The sequence below is a fragment of the Corythoichthys intestinalis genome, chromosome 5 (genome assembly GCF_030265065.1).
Source record: "Corythoichthys intestinalis isolate RoL2023-P3 chromosome 5, ASM3026506v1, whole genome shotgun sequence".
In the NCBI taxonomy this organism is placed as follows: domain Eukaryota; kingdom Metazoa; phylum Chordata; class Actinopteri; order Syngnathiformes; family Syngnathidae; genus Corythoichthys; species Corythoichthys intestinalis.
The window spans coordinates 22,834,917-22,859,777 of NC_080399.1; the positions used below are offsets into that span (position 1 = coordinate 22,834,917).

The following is a 24,861-nucleotide window of genomic DNA, read 5'->3' on the forward strand; positions in this document are numbered from 1 at the left end:
GTAAGTCATCTGACGAAATAAAGAAAGAAAATAAAAAACAGTTTACAATGAGGGAAACACATTATACCCTCATTCTATTGGTTTGTACCAGTTCTAATCAGACATCAGTTTCATTATTCTGCTACATGTAATATCCACAGAAGTAATGTACCTTTTCCATGATTGGCAATTGCTTCTAACCATGCTTTTCCAGCCACTAAGTAACAAAACTTCCATGGCAGATGACCTTTATTCAGTCTTCTTTGTGAATAATGAGGCAGTCATTTCCCTTGCAACTGCATGGATACTTAGAGAAAAGACTTGTAGCTTTAAAGAACACACTTGATGTTTGGTGTGACTTAATTTAGTGGTCCAGCGAGGCAATTCAGTCAACAGAACGCAGATTACACTCATTTGTTACAAAGCGCGCAACCGTTCAAAGCTTTATAAAAACAGCTGACCCGCCACAGGGAATACGTTTCCTTAAGATTGAGGGAGATCTCGGGGCGATGGGCGACATGAATCACTTAGCTTTCCCCCTTATCCTCTTTATACAGGTGGAGAAGGAGTTTCTCCATGGTGGATTTTACAAATGTATTTTTATTTATTTATTTTTTTCCATGGTGCACCCGCTCAGCTCTTTTATTTTAGACTTATGAGGATGCCACAGGTTCAGGGGAGTGATTCATCATGGGCTATGCTCCTCTCGCACCTTCACACATTAGTAATGTGGTCCACAGAGGAGGAGCCCTGTCATCAGTCTGTACCTGGACCGTCTGAACAAGGTAGGTCAACAGGAGGCAGCCGCAGCTGGCCCACTTATAGTCTTTCACAGCACCTTTAAGTTTCCTTCTGCACCGCTAAAACGGAGGCTGATGGACACAGTGCGACACGATTGGTAAATGGAATATGCAATGTTGCCATCGCTACACACACACACACACACACACACACACAAAAAAACTATTTTAACTTTTAAATAGGTGTTTTTCATTGTATATACACATTAGTTTTGTGTTTTTACACATTACTGAATCCATTGTTGTTTTTATCATGAGAGTCAATGAAAACATTTATGAACAAGCATTGCTTAATATATACGTAACGTGATTTTAACTTTTAAATACAGTAGGTGTTTTTCATTGTATATACACGTTAGCTTTGTGTTTTTACTAGGGCTGTCAAACGATGAAAATTTTTAATCGAGTTAATTACAGCTTAAAAATTAATTAATCAAAATTAATCGTAATTAATCGCAATTCAAACCATCTATAAAATATGCCATATTTTTCCGTAAATTATTGTTGGAATGGAAAGATAAGACACAAGACGGATATATACATTCAACATAGAGTACATAAATACTGTACTTGTTTATTATAACAAAAAAATCAACAACATGGCATTAACATTATTAACATTCTGTTAAAGCGATCCATGGATAGAAAGTGTTGTAGTTCTTAAAAGATAAATGTTAGTACAAGTTATATAAATTTGATATTAAAATCTCTCTTAATATTTTCGTTTTAATAAAATTTGTAAAATTTTCAATCAAAAAATAAACTAGTAGCCCCCCATTGTTGATGTCAATAAATACACAATGCTCATGGGTGCTTAAGCCTATAAAATCAGTTGCACCCAAGCGCCAGCAGAGGGGGACAAAACTCCAAACAACACAAGTAACAAGTTGGCATTGCACTGTGCTGTCATTTTAATCTGTTTGAGCGGGGCATGTGCGTTAATTACAGATTACTGAACCCATTGTTGTATTTATCATGTAATAGAGTCAATTAAAACACTTATGAAAAAGCATTGCTTAATATACAGTATATGTAACATGAAGGCAGAAATTGTGTGACTTTTGTCCCTCTGAGGTTGCCGTACACAGCATAATTTGTGGAGTTTATATTTTGATGTAAATTATTTTTGAGTTGATTGGTGTTGATTTGGGTGTTGTTTTAACACTAGCAGCATTAAGAGCGCTCTTGGCGCGGTGTCAGTTAAGTGAGATGAACACAGACACTCCTGGCAGAGTTGAATGTACTAGCAGGGTTAATCAGCCACACCCAGTTTAAGTGCATGTGTCTAAAAACAAAGCAGGCACAAAGACTTGTGGGTTAAGTGACACCATGGCTGTAAGTAGTGTTGTCTGTAAATAGGTGGAGTGTGTTCGGTTCAAAAAACACATAATTGTGAGCCTGACTTCTGTGCTTACTTAAGGGATGCGAAGTCCCTCTGTTAGCTCTCGCGAACAGTAGGGGAAATTTTCCAGTTAGGCCCGTGTTCTGTACTAGGGTCCCCCGATCTTCCAGAATATTAACTAACTATATTAATTAATTATATTAATATTGTAAGAAAACAAAATGTGGTTACACATTTTGCATGTAAAAGGTTTGAATAGGAATTGCTTAACTTGTTCAAGTAGCTTATTAAGTCAAGCTTAAACCACTTAGGCATTTTTCATTTAATGACATAACTTAATAGTTACTTAAAGCAGTTGTGTGTAACCACTTGAAATAAGGTTCTTACATAAATACCATGTTTCATTTTTTTTAGTGTGGTTACACATTTTGTATGTAAAAGTTTTGAATAGGAATTGCTCAACTTGTTCCAGTAGTTTATTAAATCTTACTTAAATCATTTAGGCATTTTTCATTTAACCACATAACTTAATAGTTACTTAAAGCAGTTGTGTAAAACCACTTGAAATAAGGTTTTTGTATAAATACCATGTTTCATGTTTTTAAGTGTATAGTGACTCAGTGAAGCTATACAACCGGTCTTCTGCCAAAATCTCCTACATCGGCGAATCGTCTACATGAGTCGAATTTGACACCCAAAGTTCTACCGTGCGCTCTAAACTTGTTTTGTTTAGATGCATCTGGGAATAACGTACTAAAAAAATGCCTGCAGAAAATATTTAAATGTAGTTATATCAAATAAGGACCGTTCAAATACGCTACGTGACTAATGTGGTCAACTGCTTGCTGTGCGCATACGTGTGGATGCATGCGCAAGCGCACTGAGCATTGTGTAGGACGTTTCGCCGCGTAGTAAGGAATGGCCGAACACCGGTGTAACAGACCAGATACAATTTAATGAACCCTTAAAGTAAAATATTACACTGTGAAGAGGGGGGTGGGTTATGAAAAAAAACAAACATTTAATGAGTCATAGTTTGGATTAAAAGTTCTCAGATTTATCCATCTCTAACCGCCAGAAGGCATTCCATCACAAGACTCACTAGCTTTCTGTAACACACAAAGCTACATTAGTGGCAAAAACCTGATGACCTGCTCCTTCCGGTAATATCGACTCTCCTAGTCAGTTTAAGCCGTTGACCTTACACTGCAGTTAATGCACATTTAAATACCTGCCTCGGTTTTCATGTTTGTCATTTTACTTGTGAAGATTAGGCGTAAAAAGGCTATTTGAAACCAAAACACGGGATTAAGGGATAATGCTGCTCTGTGTCTTGTGAGTCGACCTTGATTCTGTAATCCAACACAATAATGGAGAGCAGCATATTTCTCTCGCTTGTACATTCAATAGTCTCACACACTAGTTCTATCTTCCTCTGATGTAATAGTAAGTGTACACATGAATGAGGTCCTCTGATCATTGTAGTACTGATGTCAAAAGACTGTAAAAGGCATTACCACTTACCCTCAAATTCAACACCATACAGTATTTGTGGAAAATCTACTTGATTTGTTGCATAGCTGTTTGGAGAGAACGCGTGTTCACCCACCAAAACGCAAATCACCTAACAGGATTTGAAGGCTCTCTTGACATGTTAGTAATCAATATCAACCCCCCCCCAACCGCCGCCCACCCGCCAAAAAAAGTCCTATAGCATACAACCGTAGGTCACACAGCTATAATTTTTCAGCCATTTGAAGTCAATGCAACATTCACAATTAGAAAAAAAGCACAGTTGGCACACAGTTATATATTGAACCGTTCGATACGCCCTCTTCGATTCAATACGCAAAAACATTCGATCCAATTGAAAAAGCTCCCCAAAATTTTTTTGTGGTCTCTCTCGCTATAATGTCCGGCACATCTTTGCCTTGTAAATAAAGCTATGAGAAGGCTCCTCCCCGCTCCACTCCTCGCCCAAACTGCCTGAAGTGCGGGAGCCGTGGTGCATGAGGACCATTGCTCGTGAGTAAACACAGAAGCTTACGGAGGTGGCTTGTCGGTTTCAACGTCATACAGATCCGTTGTGTGGCAACATTTTGGGTTAGCAATATGCTATTCCCACTCGTACATAATTGACAAAGAGTGTCTTTATGGATACGTACAACAAAGTCCGCCAATATATTGTTGCCGACTTGGCTGCTACGAACAACCTCGCTTTGACAATAGACAACTGGACACCCCGTGACGACACTGAAAGCTATCTCACAGTTACATGATGAACAATGAGTGACAAATTAAGAGCGCTGTACTTCAAACTCGTCCTGTATATGAAAGTCGATTGTCAAATGCTGGTGTTGTGCAGTGATGAGCAGACGTGACTTCTGTGGCATTTGTTAACTTTTTTTAATGCCCCGAGTAAATGCCCCGACAACACTCGCACGCGCACACACTAGATATAATCAAATAGCAACCTAGATGTGCTACATTAGATCCCCCCCAAGTCCCATGCCATTGGCTGCGTGAGCCCAGAGTGATCATGGGACGCGTAGTCCATATACTACATCGATGAATTACAAACTGCCATGACTGAATGGAAGTTAAGCATGACAAATCAATCCATACCAATGACTATAGATAATGCTGCAAATCAGGGGCGTTACCGGGGGGACAGTTCCCACCCACGGACACGCTCTGCCCACCCAAAGAAAACTGGATGTAGTACTAACGGCAGAGTGGGCACCACATATGGTATCTCATTCATTCAAAAAAAAAAAAAAAAAAAAAAAAAAAAAGAAATGTTGGTTTTGTTCCTAGGGGCCGCTACACACATTTATGCATATTTTTTCATTTATTTATTTTTTATTATTATTATTTTTTTTTTTACATTTTATCAAAGTTTTCGCCAGTGTTCACCTGACTGTTGAGTTTGGTGAGTTTTGAAACATTCTGAGGGGGTCAAAGTAGGGCTCAGCGGGACAAAGAATGACTGCTAGGGGGCGCTACATAGTGTATTTGGAATTTGTCTTTACGCGGTATCAAAGACTGCACCTGTCTTGACCTGCCTGCCGATTTTGGTACATTTTGAAGCATTCTAACGGGGTCAAATTGAGCTCAAAGCGGCTGCGGAACAAAGAATAACTATAATAATAATAATAAAACCGAGGAACCACAATATGTTACCTAAAAAAAACATTGTCACCTGCATGTCCATACTGTTCAGTTATGGATATGTTTTAAGTAAAATAAAATCAAATCAACTCTTATTTGTTACAGTTATCTCAAGGAGAAAACAAAACATGTACTCTCCATTTACCATTTACCACTTTAAGGTGTAGTAGCCCTACGCTGGATTTCGACCTACTTGAGCATTGTAGCTTTTTTATTATTTTTTTTTAGCCCGCCAGGTAAGATTAATGCCCACTCACACCTGGCATCCTAATAACACCACTGCTGCAAATATTGTTAATTCAGTACGTAACACAGATAGACTTGGACCACAAATACGATATATTGCTCATGTTATAAACATAGCTGCTAAGAGAGCTGTAGCAATCAACAGTGTGCCCCGCCTCACTTTACAAACAGTAAAGATTATTCTCAGCACTTTTATACAAAATTTCTTAAGATCAGTAAGAGGTAAGCACACAAATACTATGCACTAAAATGCATGTTTGTATGATGGCATTGCTATTTTTGCTTGTTAGCAAAAAAAAAAAAAAAAAAAAAGTAAACTAAATAAATAAATAAATAACACTTGTATTTTTTGTTTCGGAGCATTAAATGTATTGAATCGAATCGAAAATCGTGTCCCTCGTATCGAAAATCATACCGAACCGTGACTTAATTGTATCGTTGCATCCCTAGTTGTCGTACTCATGTTATTGGCCACAACAACCTCAGAGGTATTCAATTAAAGAGGTTACACAACATATTGGGTTTATCACACTGAAACAGGATTACTATACAAACAAGTATGCCAAAATTCAATCAAGCAAATCAAACCAGACTAGAATCAACTCCATAGGCTTGAAAATGTAGAAGTTGATGAAACGAAACTGCTATTGTGAATACTATTGGAACCAATATGAAGCAGGTGTACACTGCTCTCTTGTGCCAATATGATTTATTTTCCTGACTCCATATCTCTTTGCCTGTTTCTTTATTTCCCGCTCACGCTGCCTCAGACGAAGTAGAATGAAAACCCGCTTTGATGTCTGGGATCCCATAATGCTGAGCTGTAGAAATCCGCATGCCTGTTATCTGGAGAATCTTAATGATGACGGCTAACTTCACAATGGGTTAACCACCACGTCTCCCTGTTCTCACACAGCGAACCCACAGAAACACAAATTAATAGCAAGCGGGAGAAGAAAGAAAGAAAGAAAACAGCTTTCTCTAATAAAGCAGATTCAACAAAATGCATACAATGTGATCAGCACAAACGTCAATGTATAATATCACCCAAAGCTTTTGTGAGCATTTCTGCTTTCTTCTCTCAACATGTCACTTTTTTGTGCTTTACCTTGCCTAACGGAAAGGGGGAAAAAAAAACCCTACTCGGTTGGCAATCTTCACATAACAATGCACACACTCTTTGTTAGTAAAACCTTTGTGTTATATTGCGAAAGGGTGTTTAATGTTTTTATCATAGTGGGTTTGACCATTTGTTTGATTACTTTTAATCAGCTAGACATTTCATTATAATTTTCTCATTAAAATGTTGAATATATTTCAACTGGATGTGATCCAGATTGCCATGAAAGCAATTTAAATGTAACATGTTACACTCAAAAAAATGGGGTGTTGAACTGACATAAAAAAATTATGGAAAGAATTTGCACCTGATAATATTGCTTTCCTTCAGCATTTAGCAATTGTGTCCTTTTAACATAAAGCACACATGTCTCGCCAACATTAGGCACTTATGTTGCGCGAACATAACGCACTCTTGTTGAGCCAACATAAGGGACTCATGTTCACCCCAAGATACATGTTGAACCGACAATAAAGAAATACATAATTTGCACCTGATTAAATTGCTTTCCTTCAGTATTAAGCAATTGTGTTCTTTTAACATAAAGCACACATGTTGAACTAGGGCTGTCAAATTTATCGCGTTAACGGACGGTAATTAATGTTTTAAATTAATCACATTAAAATATTTAACGCATGCACAGAACGACCCACTCATGCATTGCCGCAAACAGACTACAATGGCGCCGTTCTACGCATATATAGAGTTAAGAGGCAGTGACAGGTGAGTGGAGTGGATGCAGGCATTCATTTGGGCCGTACTTTTATTTATCTAAAGCTTTGACATGTTTTCCACAACAATACTAACTATTGAGGTGACAACATGGGGAAGACTAACAGGAATTGATCTTTTTCTTAACACCCTACATTGTACACAACACAGAGAAGATATAGTATTTGCATCCGCTACACACAGTCATGGTTACCCACTTCCCATCATGTATCGTGGCAGAACAGTTTTGTCACTACATTATCTTTTACTGAAAGCTCAACAAATACACTACATGGCAATATTTAGTCACAATATACAAACTCACATTTATCCTTTAACAATCTATCCGTGGATCCCTTTCACAGAAAGAATGGTAATAATGTTAATGCCATCTTGTGGCTTTATTGTTATGATAAACAAATACAGTACTTATGTGCAGTACGTTGAATGTATATATCCGTCTTATCTTTCCATTCCAACAATAATTTACAGAAAAATATGGCATGAGATGAGATGGTTTGAATTGCGATTAATTACGATGAATTAATTTCTAAGCTGTGATTAACTCGATTAAAATTTTCAATGGTTTGACAGCCCTAATTTTAACGTAAATGGCCGTCAGTGGCATCAATTTATATATGCCTCAATGGAATTCAGTACATTGGCATCAATAGTAGTGACATTCATGATAGTCAATGGTATTGACGTACATAGCTGTCAGTGGTATTGACTTACTTAGGCGCCACTTCAATGTCAATGGGCTGTAATGGTAAGTGGTCAAAAATCACAACCACCTATGTTTTCCTGTCATTGAAAATGAAGGGAAAATGTTTGCCATTAAAAATGAATGGAATTCCGGTGCCGGTCGGTCAAACGGTTTGGAGTCTACAGTGCGCCGAAAAAATGTGGATAATAAGACTATGGAAAAAATAAATAAAAATAAAGTTGAGGAATTTTACGAGCTGGGCCTGTGCCTTGCAAAGCCCCATTTAAAAAACAACAACAAAAAAAACAGAAAAAACACTTTTCACAAACAAAATAATAATTAAATGGTAACGGTTATTGGGCCGGCCGGCTCTACCAATGAGGTGTCACTTATTTTTTTCAGGGAGTTGGCAACCCTACTTTTAAATCTCGGGACAAATGACGAGACTGTTGCAATTGGTTGTAAAGGCACGTTAACATTATGTTGCATCAACATGATCTAATCTAGCTCCTCATTCACTGTTCATGTTTATGTAGAGAATGCATGATTCAATCATGCTCACCTTGGAAACATGATGGTTTCTTGCTGAAAATGCACACTGTGTTTTAGTAAACTTTACAACCTGCCTGATTCATTTTTTTGAGTGTTAATCTCAATTAAAATGTTATACTATTACACAGTAATGCCTGTTATATCAAATCATATTTAGTTGCGAATTGTTTTTTTTGTTTTGTTTTGTTTTGTTTAGCCCTGTGTCATTTCTGAATCTGAAAGCTAAAATCTAAGAATGACACCTTTTCAAAATCATTGCTTCAACAGGTGAAAAGTATGAAAGCCTTGACAGTTTTAGTTCTGCTTGCTCTGAGTGTTCTTGTTTAGTGCCATGAAGGAGACAACTATATGCAAGGTTTGTTCAGTAGTATTCTGCATAATTTAGGAATTGTTCAATTATGCATATGAATTTTACTTGGCTTAATTTGTGCTCGATATTGCATCAGCCTCTGCAAAAAGCCACCAAGGAATATTGCTGAAAATTGATTTTGTTCTCCATTTCACTAGTGTGTAATTGGTGTGGACGTGAGCCTCGATGTGAAGTGATCTGATACGCTCGCGGAGAATAGCTGTGATCACGAGACCACCGCTTACGGCTGAGATGGAGGAACCTGACGATGATGGCGATGGCACAAGGACAATCCATGAATGCCCCACCCCCAATCCTTGGGCATTGCTATCAGCATCGGTCAGGATCATAACTAGAGGAGCTCCATGACCTCCGCTTCAGTCTCCCTCCATGTATCAAACCTTCCTACATGCTGACACTGTCATACTACGACTGTGTGACTTTGTGTGCATGAACGACCTGATGCGTGATGGATAACCTGCGCTTGTGTGAGCAAGAGGCTGCCCGCGCCCTCTCGGCCACTGCGGCCGCTTCTCTCCGCAGCCGTCGACCTCACCTGAGGTGGAGGGGAGAAGAGAAATGAAATGGTCTGCAGCAGATGGAGACCGCTTCCTTTTTTGGCAGGCCCATCCAGGCATTGTGTCCTTGTCACACATCAGTTACTCTTGTTTTCCAGTTTGACAACACTTTGTAGGACCCTTTCAGTTTGAGGGTGACACACAATAGGGGACGGGGCTGTGGAAAATGGCTGACGAGGCCTCTCTAGGCTTTTCTCAAAGACTGAGAGAAGAACCAGATTAAGCGGCAACAAAGGCAGAAGAACACCAAGTCCACACAAAAACTTGTCATGCAGCCTTCAGCTTCCCTTGCCACTTTTCTTCTTAGAAAACATTTTGGGTCCCCAGGAGGTGATCAAAAAGAGCCCGGAGGAACTTATGTAGAAAAAGTACATGTACAAAGGCCATTTGCAATTTCACAAAATGGCAGATATAATGCTTTTACTGAAAAATGAGGGCCTTCCATAATGTGTCGGAGTGGAGAAAGGATGGCCGCGAGGAAAAATGGAGAAAAATCACGCTGGCCTGGTTTACGACAAATAGATAGCTCTATTGATTTCCCTTTAACAGGCACTGTCCATCCCTCACTGTTGTGATTACACTGACCTATTTCTGAAAAAATTATAGATTAAACCAAAACATCCAAAAAAGAATACACTCCTTTTGTGGCGCAAACAATAAGAGGGTGACGAAACATAACCTTCAGTGGGGGAGGAAAGAAAAAAAGACCGTCAATTTATGTCTCCGAGAGAAAAAAAGTACCACGCTGGGAGCGAAATAACTTTCCACTGAAAGAGCGTCAGCGCTTTGTGGTGTCCTGCATTGTCAAGTCAAGCAGAAAAATCAAATAAATAAAAACAAGATAATGAATGAAGTCATATTTGAGCATAGACGGTAATTTTACAAGGATTTGTTCGAATGACTGCTGTACAGCTGATTTTTGTTGTTGTTTGTTTTGTTTTTTACTTTGCTGTGTGTCAGTATTGTACAAGTTTCCTCTGTGTCTACACAGAGCGTTTTTCTCCAGACTATCTCACTGCAGCTCTGGGGCACCGACGTCGGCTGATCTTCATTATCAGCCGGTGCTTAACAACGCATTGGATGCAGTTCCCACTTGCGTGCAACTAGCAAATCCCCACAGAGCTGAATCAAGGCAACAATGTGATGAAATACCTTCAAACAACATGCAGGAATGGAACACTGAAGCAATGCACAGACAGCTTACGGTATACTGCCCTGGGCCATTCCACAGGAGCCCGCCTGTTGCCAAGCAAAATTAGCCAGCAACTGGGACATATTATTCTCCTAATTTGGCAATGTACAGCACTATTAAGAAGGATAAATTTCATGTTTGATCAAGTGTGGAAAAAACAGGCCCACACAGCCAATGATGAACACAATTTCGAGAAAGTGTGTGCTGCGTAAATTAGGGGCAAAGATGACTCTGTCTAAGGATGAAATAATCATTATGTGAATATGACCATGCACCATTAGCAGCGGTGGGTGGTAATATGTTACATTTACTTGACTAACATTTTGAGAAAAATGTAGTTTTACCACGCTACACTTTTTACCTTGAGTATATTTATAAAGAAGAAAAACTTACTCTACTACTGTGGGCTACACAAGTCCTTAAATATTTTCTCTTTATTCTACATGATACAGTTTATTTGCTTCCAGAGATGCCTAGAGTGGCTCTACCAGTTTTACCAATGAGACGTTGGAACAATAATCACATGACTCCATTATACCAATTAGATGTAACAATACAGTGACATGACCACACACAAGCTTGCAGTCCAAGTACCTATAACCGTATTGGCCCAAATATAAGACGGCCCTGATTATAAGACGACCCCCTCTTTTTCAAGACTAAAGTTTGAAAAATAATTTTTGAACACCAAATTAATTTTTATACAGAAAATAATTACAGTAATAATAATAATAATTAATTAATTAAATTATTATAACAATATATTTGGGAGAAAAAGTATGTCATTTTGCCTCATTCAAATCTTAATATCTCAACCTTTAAGTATGTAAACTAAAGTGCAATCACATTCATAAATGAATGGCTTCTGGTTTTTGAAATGTAAATAAACCAATCTATTGTGATAAAACAAAATTGCAATAACTGCAATAACCATCAAAGTGAGGTCTAACTGTAATTGTAGTCTTGAAACAAATCTGAACAAGGAAAAACATTGCAATAAAATAATGCAAACTGGTTCAACTTGAGAGTAGCTGAGATCTGTCATGACAGAATATTACTCCTCAAGTTCAGCATTTGCTTTAATGATATCTGGCGCCATCTAGCGTCGTGAATGGGTATAATGTCTAGACCGCGAATATAAGACGACCCCCACTTTTTCAGTCTTATTTCAATGCAAAAAAAAATTGTGTTATATTCGGGCCAATACCGTATAACGCCGGCCTGTTCAAACACTTGACGTCTTTAAAGCGCTGTAAAAATTAATCTATTTGACATTGAGTCAACATTACTCAAAAGTACAGATTTCAGCCTCTCTCCCAGTTTTTATTTGGCACCGATACACCACGAAAAAACGGAATATGATAGTTTTAATTTCATGATAGGAAATATGTTTTCTCCACTACAGGTCCTCATGCTTTTTGAGTATTCTTTTCACCTCGTACTTTTTTACATGTACTTCAGTACATTATTTTGGAACACCTGATATCCTGATAATTCCCGTGTACGGTGACACGGGATTTACTCGTGTCATTGCTTGCACGCATAGAGAGATATCCGGGGAATGACGCAGTTTGGACATTTTCACAGATTTGTCCCGTGTTGCTCACTCAGCGTTTGCTGTGTGTGTTATCTTATCGGCTCTCTTGCTCTATTATTTATCCCCGTCGACCTACTGTCACAGACCCATTGTGTTTTTCGCCCTTTTTTCCACGATCGCGTGTATTTTAGTTTGTATTTAATAAACCCTTGAACGCTTCCCCCCATTGTTTTCTGATTTGAGGTACAACCTTGTTTCCGCAGTTGCAGACCATACCATCGGCAATAAAATAAACCACAAATTTTCAAAAATGGATGATGGACTCGCTTCCTCGGCTGTACGATCCAGTAGCAATTTAATTTCGTTATGTTTTCAGTTTAATTTTGACATTTTAATAATTGTGATGTTTGTTTACCGCTTTTCATCTTACTACGAAGAAAGAGGAAATGACGATCGACCCGCTATGATATTTACATCATCAGGCATTGTGCTGTGACCCGGGAATCAAACGCGTACTTTCACACACGCTTGGTGCCGGTAAAGTCCCGGACATAACACAAAGACGCGACCCCTTAAATGTTCGCGTATTTGCCTTGTCAGTCGACCCGGGAAATTGCTTTCTCACACAAAGGCTATCCGTTTAAATCCCGGGATTTTAACTGTGTTCAGGTAAATGTGAAAGGTGCTTACGTTTACTTGAGTAATATTAATTTACTACTACTACTACTTTACCCACCTTTGATCATTAGGAAGTTTTTCCTCCGCAGTACCACTTCCAAAGTCAAGAATTTTGATCATCAGCTTAAATTACAAATGAGCCGTACCAACAATATTATTTTCTTTTTTTCCTACATCTTTATGATCACTTTTAATTATTTATCTCTTGGGCACCTCCAAAAGCAACATGATTTTACTTATTATGTTAAAGAAACACTAGGTACCTATTCACCCTTTATAAAATACTTTCATAACATTTGTGATGCTATGTCGACTTACAATGTGTTGAATGACACCTCTGTTACGGCCTGAGGAGGTCTGTATCATTTTCACTAATTATTTTTGAGGAGGGTGGCAGGAACACTGCCACACAAAAAAACTACAAATGTGCTGACTGATTTACAGCATATGTCACTTCCCCTTTTTCCCCATTTGTTATAAAGACGGAAGTCTATGCGAACGCTTTCCCGCGAATTCTGCACAGATGGCAGAGCAGCAAAAGTGACGAAAAAAAAATTAAAAAGGGAGGCCACCAGGATAAAAAGACACTTAGGAATAAACATTGGCCTGGCTTTCACTCGCCACAACTGTATTACCTCGTCACTATTCATCCATCACACAGCCGCTGGGAACAGAAATGTCATTCAATCCAACTCCAGGCGACAGGAAGATCAGAATTTTACGATTCTTCCTTATGGCAAAACACTACTTCTTTTGTCCACCTGCGCTGCTAAAATTGACCAAAACTGAAATTTCCTAGCGTTGCTTTAAGCTATTACTTAACACATATTACACTACATACTGATAAAAAATGAAAAGTCTGATCCTGGAACACACTAGGTTTTTATATTGACATTTTTCCCAATGAGACAATTTCACATTAAAAGACCGAAAACCAACAGTTTTATGAATTTCAAAATGCATCAAAGCTTACCATCTACAAAAACAGGCTCTGGCACTTGTATGAAAGTCACTGAGGAAATACTATCACTGAAAGTCGAGCAGAACAACATGAACGTAAATCCTGAGGTTCCGTCAAAGCAGATTGGCGTTACTGTGAGAGTGCACACTTCTGGCAACGGAGACTCGATACGAGCTGCGGCCAAATAAATGAAGATGCAGCGGAGAGGCCATGATTCTCAATCAGTGTAAGCAGACTGTCAGCACAATGGAGATAAATACAGAAGGGGTAGACTCCACTTCGTGTCTGTAAGAGCGGAATGATTATCTTAGTGCGACTGTGAGGTTTAAATTGAGGCACATACTACAGTATATCACAAAAGTGAGTACACCCCTCGCTTTTCTGCAGATATTTAAGTACCGTATTTTTCGGACTATAAGTCGCACCTTAGTATAAGTCACACCAGCCATAAAATGCCCAACAAAGAGGGAAAAAAACATGTATAAGTCGCACTGGAGTATAAGTCGCATTTTTTGGGGAAAATTTACTTGATCGAATCCAATACAAAGAACAGATATGTCATCTTGAAAGGCAATTTAAAATAAAAATACAATAGAGAACAACATGATGAATAAGTGTACAGTATGATAATGTTACATGATTCATGAAAAATGAAATGCGAATGTACTGTCCTCACCAGGACGCTACGGCTCGGTCCTGGCTATACAGTGAGCTAAACTCCCAAATGACGATGCTGGATGTCCGTATACTTTGCTGACTTTATTTTGGGTGTCATTATGACACCATCATTTGAAGAGTGAAACTAAAAATAGAAATAATACAAATCAAATTAGTCCTCAATACCAAACAGGTTCGCATCAACGTAAATAAATGATAATTAGCTGCTGTTACAGCAATGACACAAATAGTTAGCATGCATTTGCTAGCATTAGCACATCATTCAAACAACCACACAACTGGCTCTAATTATCCGATCATGGGTGGAAAACACACAACAACAACAGAAAAGATGATACACAAAGGCGTTGCCTCTGTAGAGATATTTTACAAGCATAAACAATGAACGTAGGTTCGCAGCCGTGTTTTTCTCTCTCTAACTCGACCACTCTCCCGGATGCTGTGTAGCTGTCAATCTTCTTCTGGTGTGTGAGCGAGCTTCTTCGCGTAAACCAGTGCATGTGCGCCCCCGCTTGGGCGTGAAAGTGCCACAAACTAAAATCATGCATTTCAATATAAAAAAAAGTCAATAATACAATTGAACACACATTGCCAAAGGCAGAACGTGAACGTGGCCGGTATGTTAATGTACCATAGCTATTAAGAGCTATTCAGATAACTATAGCATAAAGAACATAATAACAGGTTTACCAAACCATCAGTGTCAGTCCAAAACACCAAAATAACATGTGAAATTATATAATGATGTGTTAATAATTTCACACATAAGTTGCTTCTGAGTATAAGTCACACCCCCAGCCAAAAAACTGAAAAAAACTGCGACTTATAGTCTGAAAAATACGGTATATCTTTTCATAGGACAACAACGGCAAAAATTACACTTTGACACAATGAAAAGTAGTCTATGTGCAGCTTATATAATAGAGTTAGTTTATTTTCCCCTCAAAATAACTCAAAATATAGCCATTAATATCCAAACCCCTGGCAACAAAAGTAAGTAAACCCCTTAAAAACTACTTACATCCCTAAATGTCCAAATTGAGTACTGCTTGTCATTTTTCCTCCAAAATGTCATGTGACAGCATTGCTGCAGAGATTGAAGAGGTGGTGTGTGGGGGGATGTCAGCCTCTTAGAGCTCAGAACATACGCCGCGCTCTACATCAAATTGGTGTGCATGGCTGTCACCCCAGGAGGAAGCCTCTTCTGAAGACGGTACACAAGGAAGCCCGCAAACAGTTTGCTGAAGACATGTCAACAAAGCACATGGATTACTGGAACCATGTCCTATGGTCTGATGAGACGGGCGAGCTTTCTTGTGTACCGCAAGTTTCTATGGGGTGTACTCACTTTTGTTGCCAGGGGTTTAGATATTAATCACTATATTTTGAGTTATTCTGAAGGGAAAATAAATGATTATATAAGCTGGACACAGACTACTTTTCATTGTGTCAAAGTGTCATTTTGTCAGTGTTGTCCAATGAAAAGATATACTTAAATATCTGCAGAAATGCGAGGGGTGTACTCACTTTTGTGATACACTGTATATACAGCCAGAGCCCACTTGGTTTAAAACACTTGCATTAATTAGATAGGGCCTGATTTGTTTAAATTTGGCGCATGCAAAATCAAATATTATCTACTAACTGGCACAACCAGGCTGGTGTCTACATTGACATGTTTTTACCTCATTCTACAGCACTTTGTCTTCTTATTTGTGTATTTGTGTCTTATTTGTCTTTGTGTGGCCATACTCCCCTCTCTCCCTCCTTGTAATACGATGTTGCAAATTCAGCTCTATTTGAGATGCCGCTGTGATCTCTTTTAATGTGCTCTACTGGATTGTAATATCGTCAAAGGTTATTATGCGTGTCATTCTGCGATTGATTGGCGCAAGTTCAAATCTAATATGAAACTCGCGCTAAAAAAGAAACTGTAATGTATGCAGAATTTTGCATCTATCTACGTCAGTAATCGACAAATCAGTTTGGTTCGAGGAAGAGCATCCTGGCTACGTGACCTCAGGGTGTACACGGCGACCTTGTGGCTATAGTTCACGCAATTGATGCGAGATTAGGAGTGAGACATCTAATCTCAGTGTGGTCAGTGATTGTAACGGTTTTTTCAATAGGTCTTAACTCACGTCAGAGCAGCATATTTTTGTCATAGCACACACACTGGCTAAAAAAAAAAAAAAACTATGTCGGCATTTAACCATACTCAACTACCGTATTTTTCGGACTATAAGTCGCAGCTTTTTTCATAGTTTGGCTGGGGGTGCGACTTATGTGTGAAATTATTCACACATTATGATATCATTTCACGTGATATTTTGGTGTTTTGGAGTGACACTGATGGTTTGGTAAACTTGTTAGCATGTTCTTTATGTTATGGTTATCTGAATAACTTAATAGAAAGCTATGGCCACGTTCGCGTTCTGCCTTTGCCAATGTGTGTTCAATTGTATTATTGACTTTTTTATATTGAAATGCTTTAGTTTGTGGCGCTTTCACGACGAATAGCGCTTTCAAGAAGAGCGCTCACACGGCAGAAGAAGACGGACAGCTCCACAGCGTCTCTGAGCGAGTGGGCGAGAGACAGAGAGAGAGAGAGAGAGAGAGAGAGAGAGAGAGAAGGCTGCGAACTTACGTTCATTGTTTATGCTAGTAAAATATCTCTGCAGAGGCAACGCCTGTGTGTATCATCTTTCCTGTTGTTGTTGTGTGTTTTCCACCCGCGATCGGACACTTAGAGCCAGTTGTGTGGTTGTTTGAACGATGTGCTAATGCTAGCAAACGCATGCTAATCGTTTGTGTCATTGCTGTAATAGCACCTAATTATCATTTATTTACGTTGATGCAAATCTGTTTGGTGTCGAGGACGAAATTGATTCAGCAAATTATACGAACGTCCAGCATCGTCATTTGGGAGGTTAGCTCGCTGTATAGGCAGGACCGAGCCGTAGCCTCCTGCTGAGGACAGTATATTCGCATTTCGTCGTTCATGCATCATGTAAAATCATACTGTACACTTATTCAGCATGTTACTTTCTATTGTATTTTTATTAGGGCTGTCAAACGATTAAAATTTTTAATCGAGTTAATTACAGCTTAAAAATAAATCGTAATTAATCGCAATTCAAACCATCTATACAATATGCCATATTTTTCTGTAAATTATTGTTGGAATGGAAAGATAAGACACAAGATGGATATATACATTCAACATACGGTACATAAGGACTGTATTTGTTTATTATAACAATAAATTAACAAGATGGCATTAACATTATTAACATTCTGTTAAAGCGATCCATGGATAGAAAGACTTGTAGTTCTTAAAAGAAAAATGTTTGTACAAGTTATAGAAATTTTATATTAAAACCCCTCTTAATGTTTTCGTTTTAATAAAATTTGTAAAATTTTCAATAAAAAAAAAAACTAGTAACCCGCCATTGTTGATGTCAATAATTACTTACACAATGCTCATGGGTGCTGAAGCCTATAAAATCAGTCGCACCCAAGCGCCAGCAGAGTGCGGCAAAACTCCATAAAACACAACAAGTGAGCGTTTCGCTGTACTGTCATTTAAATCTGTCTGAGCGGGGCATCTGCGTTAATTGCGTCAAATATTTTAACGTGATTAATTTAAAAAATTTATTAACGCCCATTAACGCGATAATTTTGACAGCCCTATTTTTTATATTAAATTGCCTTTCAAGATGACATATCTGTTCTATGTGTTGGATTTTATCAAGTAAATTTCCCCCCAAAATGCGACTTATACTCCAGTGCGACTTATATACGTTTTTTCCTCTTCGTTGGGCTTTTTATGGCTAGTTCGACTTATACTCAGGTGCGACTTATAGTCCGAAAAATACGGTAATAAGATAATAAAGACTTTAAACCACTGTTAAAACTATCATTGTTTGCTTGTTCTAAAACAGTGTAATGTGACTGATTAAGAAAAAAAAAACAGGCAAACCCCCCAAAAAAGGCCCCATAGGGAAGAAAATGCCATAGTTGCACTTGTATCTGTTTTCATCTAGAATACTACATCCTGTGATAGCTCAATGATGAGTCCACTCGGGTGGGTGGAAAAAGGGAAGTGCAGGAGAGCGAGCGAGAGGAGCCTGCCAGCGAACAGCTGCCCCTGTAATTTATATTGATGGAGGGATGGCATGGAGGGAAGCTTCCAGCAGTTTGATCACTCAGATGGGCAGAGTGGGGGGGAGGCTGAAACCCCACTCCACCCAGTGGTCCACCTTGCACCTGGAAGGCCTTGTAAACACATATGTGCATACATTACACAGGCAATGTCTATCACACAGTCAGGGAAAAACCAGGAGCCTCATTATTCATTTTGCTCCTTCATAATTTTTATTCCATGAATGTTCTCTTTCCAACATATTGACCACTAACTGGCCCTTCAACTCTGTCTTGTGGACACACTTCTGACGAGCTGCTTCCTATCTATGAGGCACACCAATCAACTACTTGTTAAGGGCCTTTTACTTTGATTTCCTCCCATGGACAAGATTTGAATATTTCCCAGTGAAATGAGACAGAATAGTCCAGTTTTTGCCCGGGGCTTTGAACCCAAGACTCCTAAATCATGCTCTTTGATTTGAGCCTCCTTCCGGTGTGGAGGTGCTGAGCGCTACGCTAATTAAGATGGGATAGTGTGGTAGTGAATGGTTAGTCAGGGCATTTCTGTTTCACCTTTAACACCCCGCACACCAAGAACACTACAGTGCCTCAAGACAAGCAAATAGCTTAACGGACAGTGCATCTTTAATGGAGCTGTTTGAGTAAGGTAGAAGTGTACAAGATCAAATTCTTTACCCTTCTGTCTGATGTGAGACGGAGCCGTGAAGTTTTACAAGGCGCGATGCAGCCGCTCGCAATCTCTTCCAATCTGAAACACTCGGACCTCTTATGGAAAAGCCCTCTGGCTTTCCCTCGCCACCGGTTTCATCAGAATGATCAGGGTAAAGGGATAGCCGTCAGGTGCACTTTCTGCAATTCCCACTTCGGTATGTGAGCGCACACAAGCACATACAGTGCTGCTCAAAAGTTTGTGAACCCCCTCAACATTTTGGAATTTTCTATTATTTCAACCTGATTTCCTAATCAATCAATTCAGTAGTTTTTTTTTTGTTTTTTTAACAGTTGTGTTGTCGAGACTAAATAAAAAAGAGTTTTCATCAACTGATGTAGGTGCAAAATTGAACTGTTTGGTCACAACCAAAACCGCCATGTCTGGCGAAAAGTCAACACTGCATACCACCAAAAGAACCTTCTCCCAACAGTGAAGCATGGAGGTGGGAATGTCAAGATCTGGGCTTGCTTTTCATCCTCAGGACCTGGACAACTCCACATAGTCCAGGGAATCATGAATTCTGAGGAATATTGTCAAATCCTAGAACATAACCTGACGCCATCTGTTTTGAAGTTAAAGCTTGGCAGAAGGTGGATCATGCAACATGATAATGATCCAAAGCATTCCAGCAATACAACCAAGGAATGGCTGAAAAAGAAGAAGATTCGTGTTCTGGACTGGCCCAGTCAAAGTCCTGACCTAAATCCCATTGAAATGCTGTGGCGGGACCTGAAGCGAGCAGTTCATGCCAGACGCCCATCAAACCTCTCTCAACTGACTGCGTTCTGCAAGGAAGAATGGGCAAAAATCCCCCAAAGTAGATGTGAGAGGCTGATTAGTCACTACAGAAACCGTTTGGTTGAGGTAATCTCTGCAAAAGGAGGCGCAATATCCTATTAACTGAAGGGGTTCACATACTTTTGCACACATGATATCTGAGTTTTTCTTAAATCAACCACTTTTGTTAAATAAAGAATGACAATATAACTATTTCTTTTGTTTCAGTCCATTATTTGGAATGTCAGTATTATGGATTTGGGTATAACTTAACATTTAATAAGGTTATTTTAGTTTTTTTTACAAAAAATCTGACCATCGCTGTGGGGTTCACAAACTTTCAATCAGCACTGTACACCCGACTGCACGACACACAAACGCATTTAAAAATGCCTTTTTCAATTGCATTTCACTCGTGTCAAAGTAGCGAACAAATCTGTTGGAAAACATTGATTTCTACAGGTGTGACTGTTTATCAATTCTTCATGAGCAGTCTGAAATTGAAAAGGCAGCCACAGTTTGATGAAGAAAAGTTTGAGTAGGATTGACACCATGAAAGGAAAAAAAAAAAAAAGCACACATCTTTGATTGGCACTGTCCAAGAGGTATTAATTGTGGTTTTAGTTTGCAGGGGAGTAGAACGATGTTTTGTGAATTTGTTATATTTTAGTTAACCCTATTTAGTTACATGAGCATCAATATAAAGTAGGGGTGTAATGGTACACAAAAATCTCGGTTCGGTACGTACCTCGGTTTTTAGGTCACGGTTCGGTTCATTTTCGGTACAGCAAGAAAACAAAATGCAAAATATTAAATATGATAATTATTTATTACACACCTTGGAGCTTTCAACAATAGGAACATTAGCCTATACAAAGCTAGAACTCTGCTCAAAAAGTAGCGGGTATTTAAAGATAATTCAACAACAATTTGCCTTTCAGACCCCGCGTATTGGTCAGCTTTCTTTCTGAAAGAAAGACGAAAAAAGAAGTCCTGTGCTCAAGAGAAGCAATCCCAATGACAAAGATTTTAAAATGTATTTTACTCATGAAATGCCTCAATGAATCATTTTTTTTTTCTTATTAACGGTTTTCAAAAACATTATTGGTGGATTTTCTCAAGTTAAAGCGCCACACAGAAATTAATCAGTTCAATTGTGTAAGCAGGATCTGTGTGTTATTCTTATTATTTAATTACAGGTGTTTTAGCTCATTTCAATTTATTTTATTTAAATGGGCTATTATTTATTTTATCATGTGTTTATATTTTACAAATGTGATGTAGTATTCCTTTATATTGTATATTATATGTTGTATAACTTTAGTTCCTATGTGAATATTAGTTCCTACTTGTTTTGTTGTGGTAGGAGCAGGGGTCGCGTTAACCGAATATTTTCTGTCGTTGACCGGTTTTTTAAAACGGTGACGGAAAAAACTGAAGTCCATCTGTCATTTTGACAGGTTGCAATTTACACCCATGACCACAGGGTGGCGAGTGAGCATATTAATAAGCTATTGTCTCTCTTGATGCATGACGTTGTTGGCCTTACTTGGAAAAATGTCAAGGCAACTGAGTGTCTGAAGTTTCTTCAAAAAGCCCCAAAACGACGATGGTTTTGATAAAAGAGGTGAAAAAAGAGGGACTGGTGCAGTGGAGGATGAAGGATGACAACGAATCACGTGAATCGCCGGTTCACTCCTCACTGCGGCGAGCAGCTGAAAACACTGCCAATTACTAAGAAGGGCAGAATTGGTAACACGGGGAACGCGGCATAAAGCCAAAAAAGCGGACCAGACTAGCCAGAGCCGGAAACTATTTCAAGGAAAATATGGAGGGTGCCACCACTGTGTGTACTCTTTTTGCTAAGCTGAGCTCGCATACCACAGTAGCACGTCGGCTATGAACGAACACTTGACGCGCCGTCACCCATGTGTATTTCGGAAGACAACAGGAAACAACAAGCTAGCGGATTGTAAGTCCATACAACTTTCGAATGATTTTTAAACAAAATTGAAGTTGCCTTTATGTGCGTCGTATCAACGTGCATTTTTATTTAATAATCATAATACATTTAAAAAATATATATATATATATACATATAATGGAATTATATAATATTTCATTATTATTAAATGTTTTAGGATTATGGAAGGTCCCACTTGGGGGGGAAAAAAAAAAATATATATCCTGTATATACATAATATAATAAAAATATATATGGAAACACAGCACTGGCCTGCTTACTGTAATCCATTACTGCACTAATGTTAGTTACTTTATATTATGCATCAAGATATAGTCATTTTTCAAATTTAAGTGACTGGTAAAAATAGATTATGACCGGATTTTTATGACCCTGTCAGTCAAAATGACAGACAACGAAAAAGTCTAGCGCAACCTCTGGGTAGGAGGCTTTTGTATTGAACACGGGGCCGTGTTGGTTATTATTATAGCAGAGAAGACAACAGTAAATCAACAAAGACAAGTCAACTGTGCCTCGATCTACCACTCAAGAGATCTGATGGACTCAAAAAGTGGGTTACGATTGCATATTAGTTTGAAAATCGACCGGATCCACCGTATTTTTACACGAGTGACTTCCGGTCTGCCCGATCCGAGCTACCGGTGGTAGTATTGACCCAGGAGGGTCGCATCTTGCGTCAAATAATAAACTCTGCCGTTCTTTTCACGTGCGCTGTGTTGAGTCGCTTCTGGGACGCGTCTAACACACAGCCGCACTGCGACTGGTGTGCATTGGCTGATTGACTTTAACGCCCGCGTTTCACTGCGTTCTCGTGGCGGCCACGTTGTCGCGCCGTTGACGTTTCTGGGTTATACTGTCCTACTGTGTTGGTTCTCATTATAGTAGAGAAAACGGAATAAATATTATCTACACAAGGGAAACTGTAACTCGATCGACTCACAGCCTCGAAAAGTAAGGGTTACATTACGTCAGTAACTCGTTCTGTACGCTTCCGTTCCGAACCGAGCACCACGTACCGTTACACCTTTACTATTTAGTTACATGAGCATCAATATAAAGCTGTACCGTTTTTAGTCCATTCCAAACTAAAATTAATCCTGATTGTTACTAGGAGTGGGAACCTCTTGGTACCTCACGATATGATACGATTTGCGATACAAAGCTCACGATAACGATGATCTGACGATATGGCCATACAACGATTATCGATACATTGGTCAGGAAAGCATTCTAGGATATTCTACAAAGAACTAATAAACAGAAGAACAAGCTTCTGCTGTGAATTGGAATGAGTTTATCACTAGTAGACGTCCAATCCATTTGAACTGGGAGGGTGGCAGCAAATGAACATTCGTTCATTCGCTGCCATCCCTCCCACTTCAAACGGATTGAATGTCTATGGCCGTCAGTGGCAGCCAATGCCAGGTAATAAGGTAATGTTGGGCCATTTAAGGTCATTTACCTGTTGATTTTCAGTAACTTCCTGTTGATTTTGGGGTATTTTATGGGTCATTCCTGTTTATTTTGAGTTACAGAACAGGAAGTGATCTGCCTATTCATTTCTAACGTCTAAGGACTGCAATTCTTTCTATCCGTGGATCCCTTTAAATAAACTTGTATTTAATACCACAACATATACTTCCTTTGTAAGTCCTTTGCAAACACCTGCGCTGGCATTGAATGAGTTACTTTAAACATTGCTGTGATGGTTTGATAATACAGTAAGTTGCTCTGATGATACAGAACTAAGCCATGAAAACATACTAGACTCCAACTTCGTAATATGTTCTAATTTGTCACCAATTCTGGTTTTATTGTGTTTCCTTTTGCCAAAGTGAAGGGCTTGGGAAATAAGTTCTGCATCAGATTTTTGAGAGAGTGTTGTCATAGTAAAATCTTAATTTTTGCTTATTTATTGCGGCATTATATTTAATGTTAGTATCTTTCATTTTTACGTTAGTTATATGATTGACTTGAGGAGATTCAACACTCATTAGTGAATGTAGCCAAAAGTTAGAGACCACAACGAGACACCACATCCGTGTTGCTCGGCTGCAAGAACAAAGAGGTGCTTTGGCATGGCTGATGCTACGACTGCACATGATTAGCAAGCAGTCATAAGAGAGCATTTTTCATTTCCTCCTTGTCGTACTGTGTATTGAGAGTCAGCATGATGAAAACTGGTTGAGGATATTGATTCGGTGAAATCACATTCAGAGAATATTCAGAACATAAAATTAAAATGAGGTCAACACTGGAAGGAAGTTGTAACCTCCATTCGGTAAGAATACATTTGAGTGCAATAATTTTTGATACAGGACATGAACTGTACATGTAACAAACTGTTATTGTACTTACATGTGTGCGTCTTCTTTGTTACAGAGATACCTGCAAAGACAAAGCAAATATGAATGTTGTGTAGCACCACAAAGGTAACAGAGCATGATGCTGCCTTTTTAAAAAAATATATATTTTCAATGATTCATCTCTTAAAGTGTCATGCAATACTCAGCAAGGTGATTGACATATCGGTATTCACAAATTAAATCGATATCCTTCGGCGTGTATAAAATTGTATAATAAAAAACAACAAAAAATAAAAGAAAATTTCATATAACGTC

At 38.7% G+C, this 24,861-nt stretch overlaps 1 protein-coding gene across 1 annotated transcript in view; it reads right to left on the reverse strand.

Annotated features, from left to right (window-relative positions):
• The window catches only part of roraa (RAR-related orphan receptor A, paralog a), a 436,248-nt gene that overhangs the window by 110,835 nt on the left and 300,552 nt on the right, over nt 1-24,861 (reverse strand). The window contains exon 2 of the mRNA XM_057835948.1: nt 24,599-24,628. Coding sequence (XP_057691931.1) covers nt 24,599-24,628 — 30 coding nt within the window. The remainder of the gene's footprint in view (nt 1-24,598; nt 24,629-24,861) is intronic.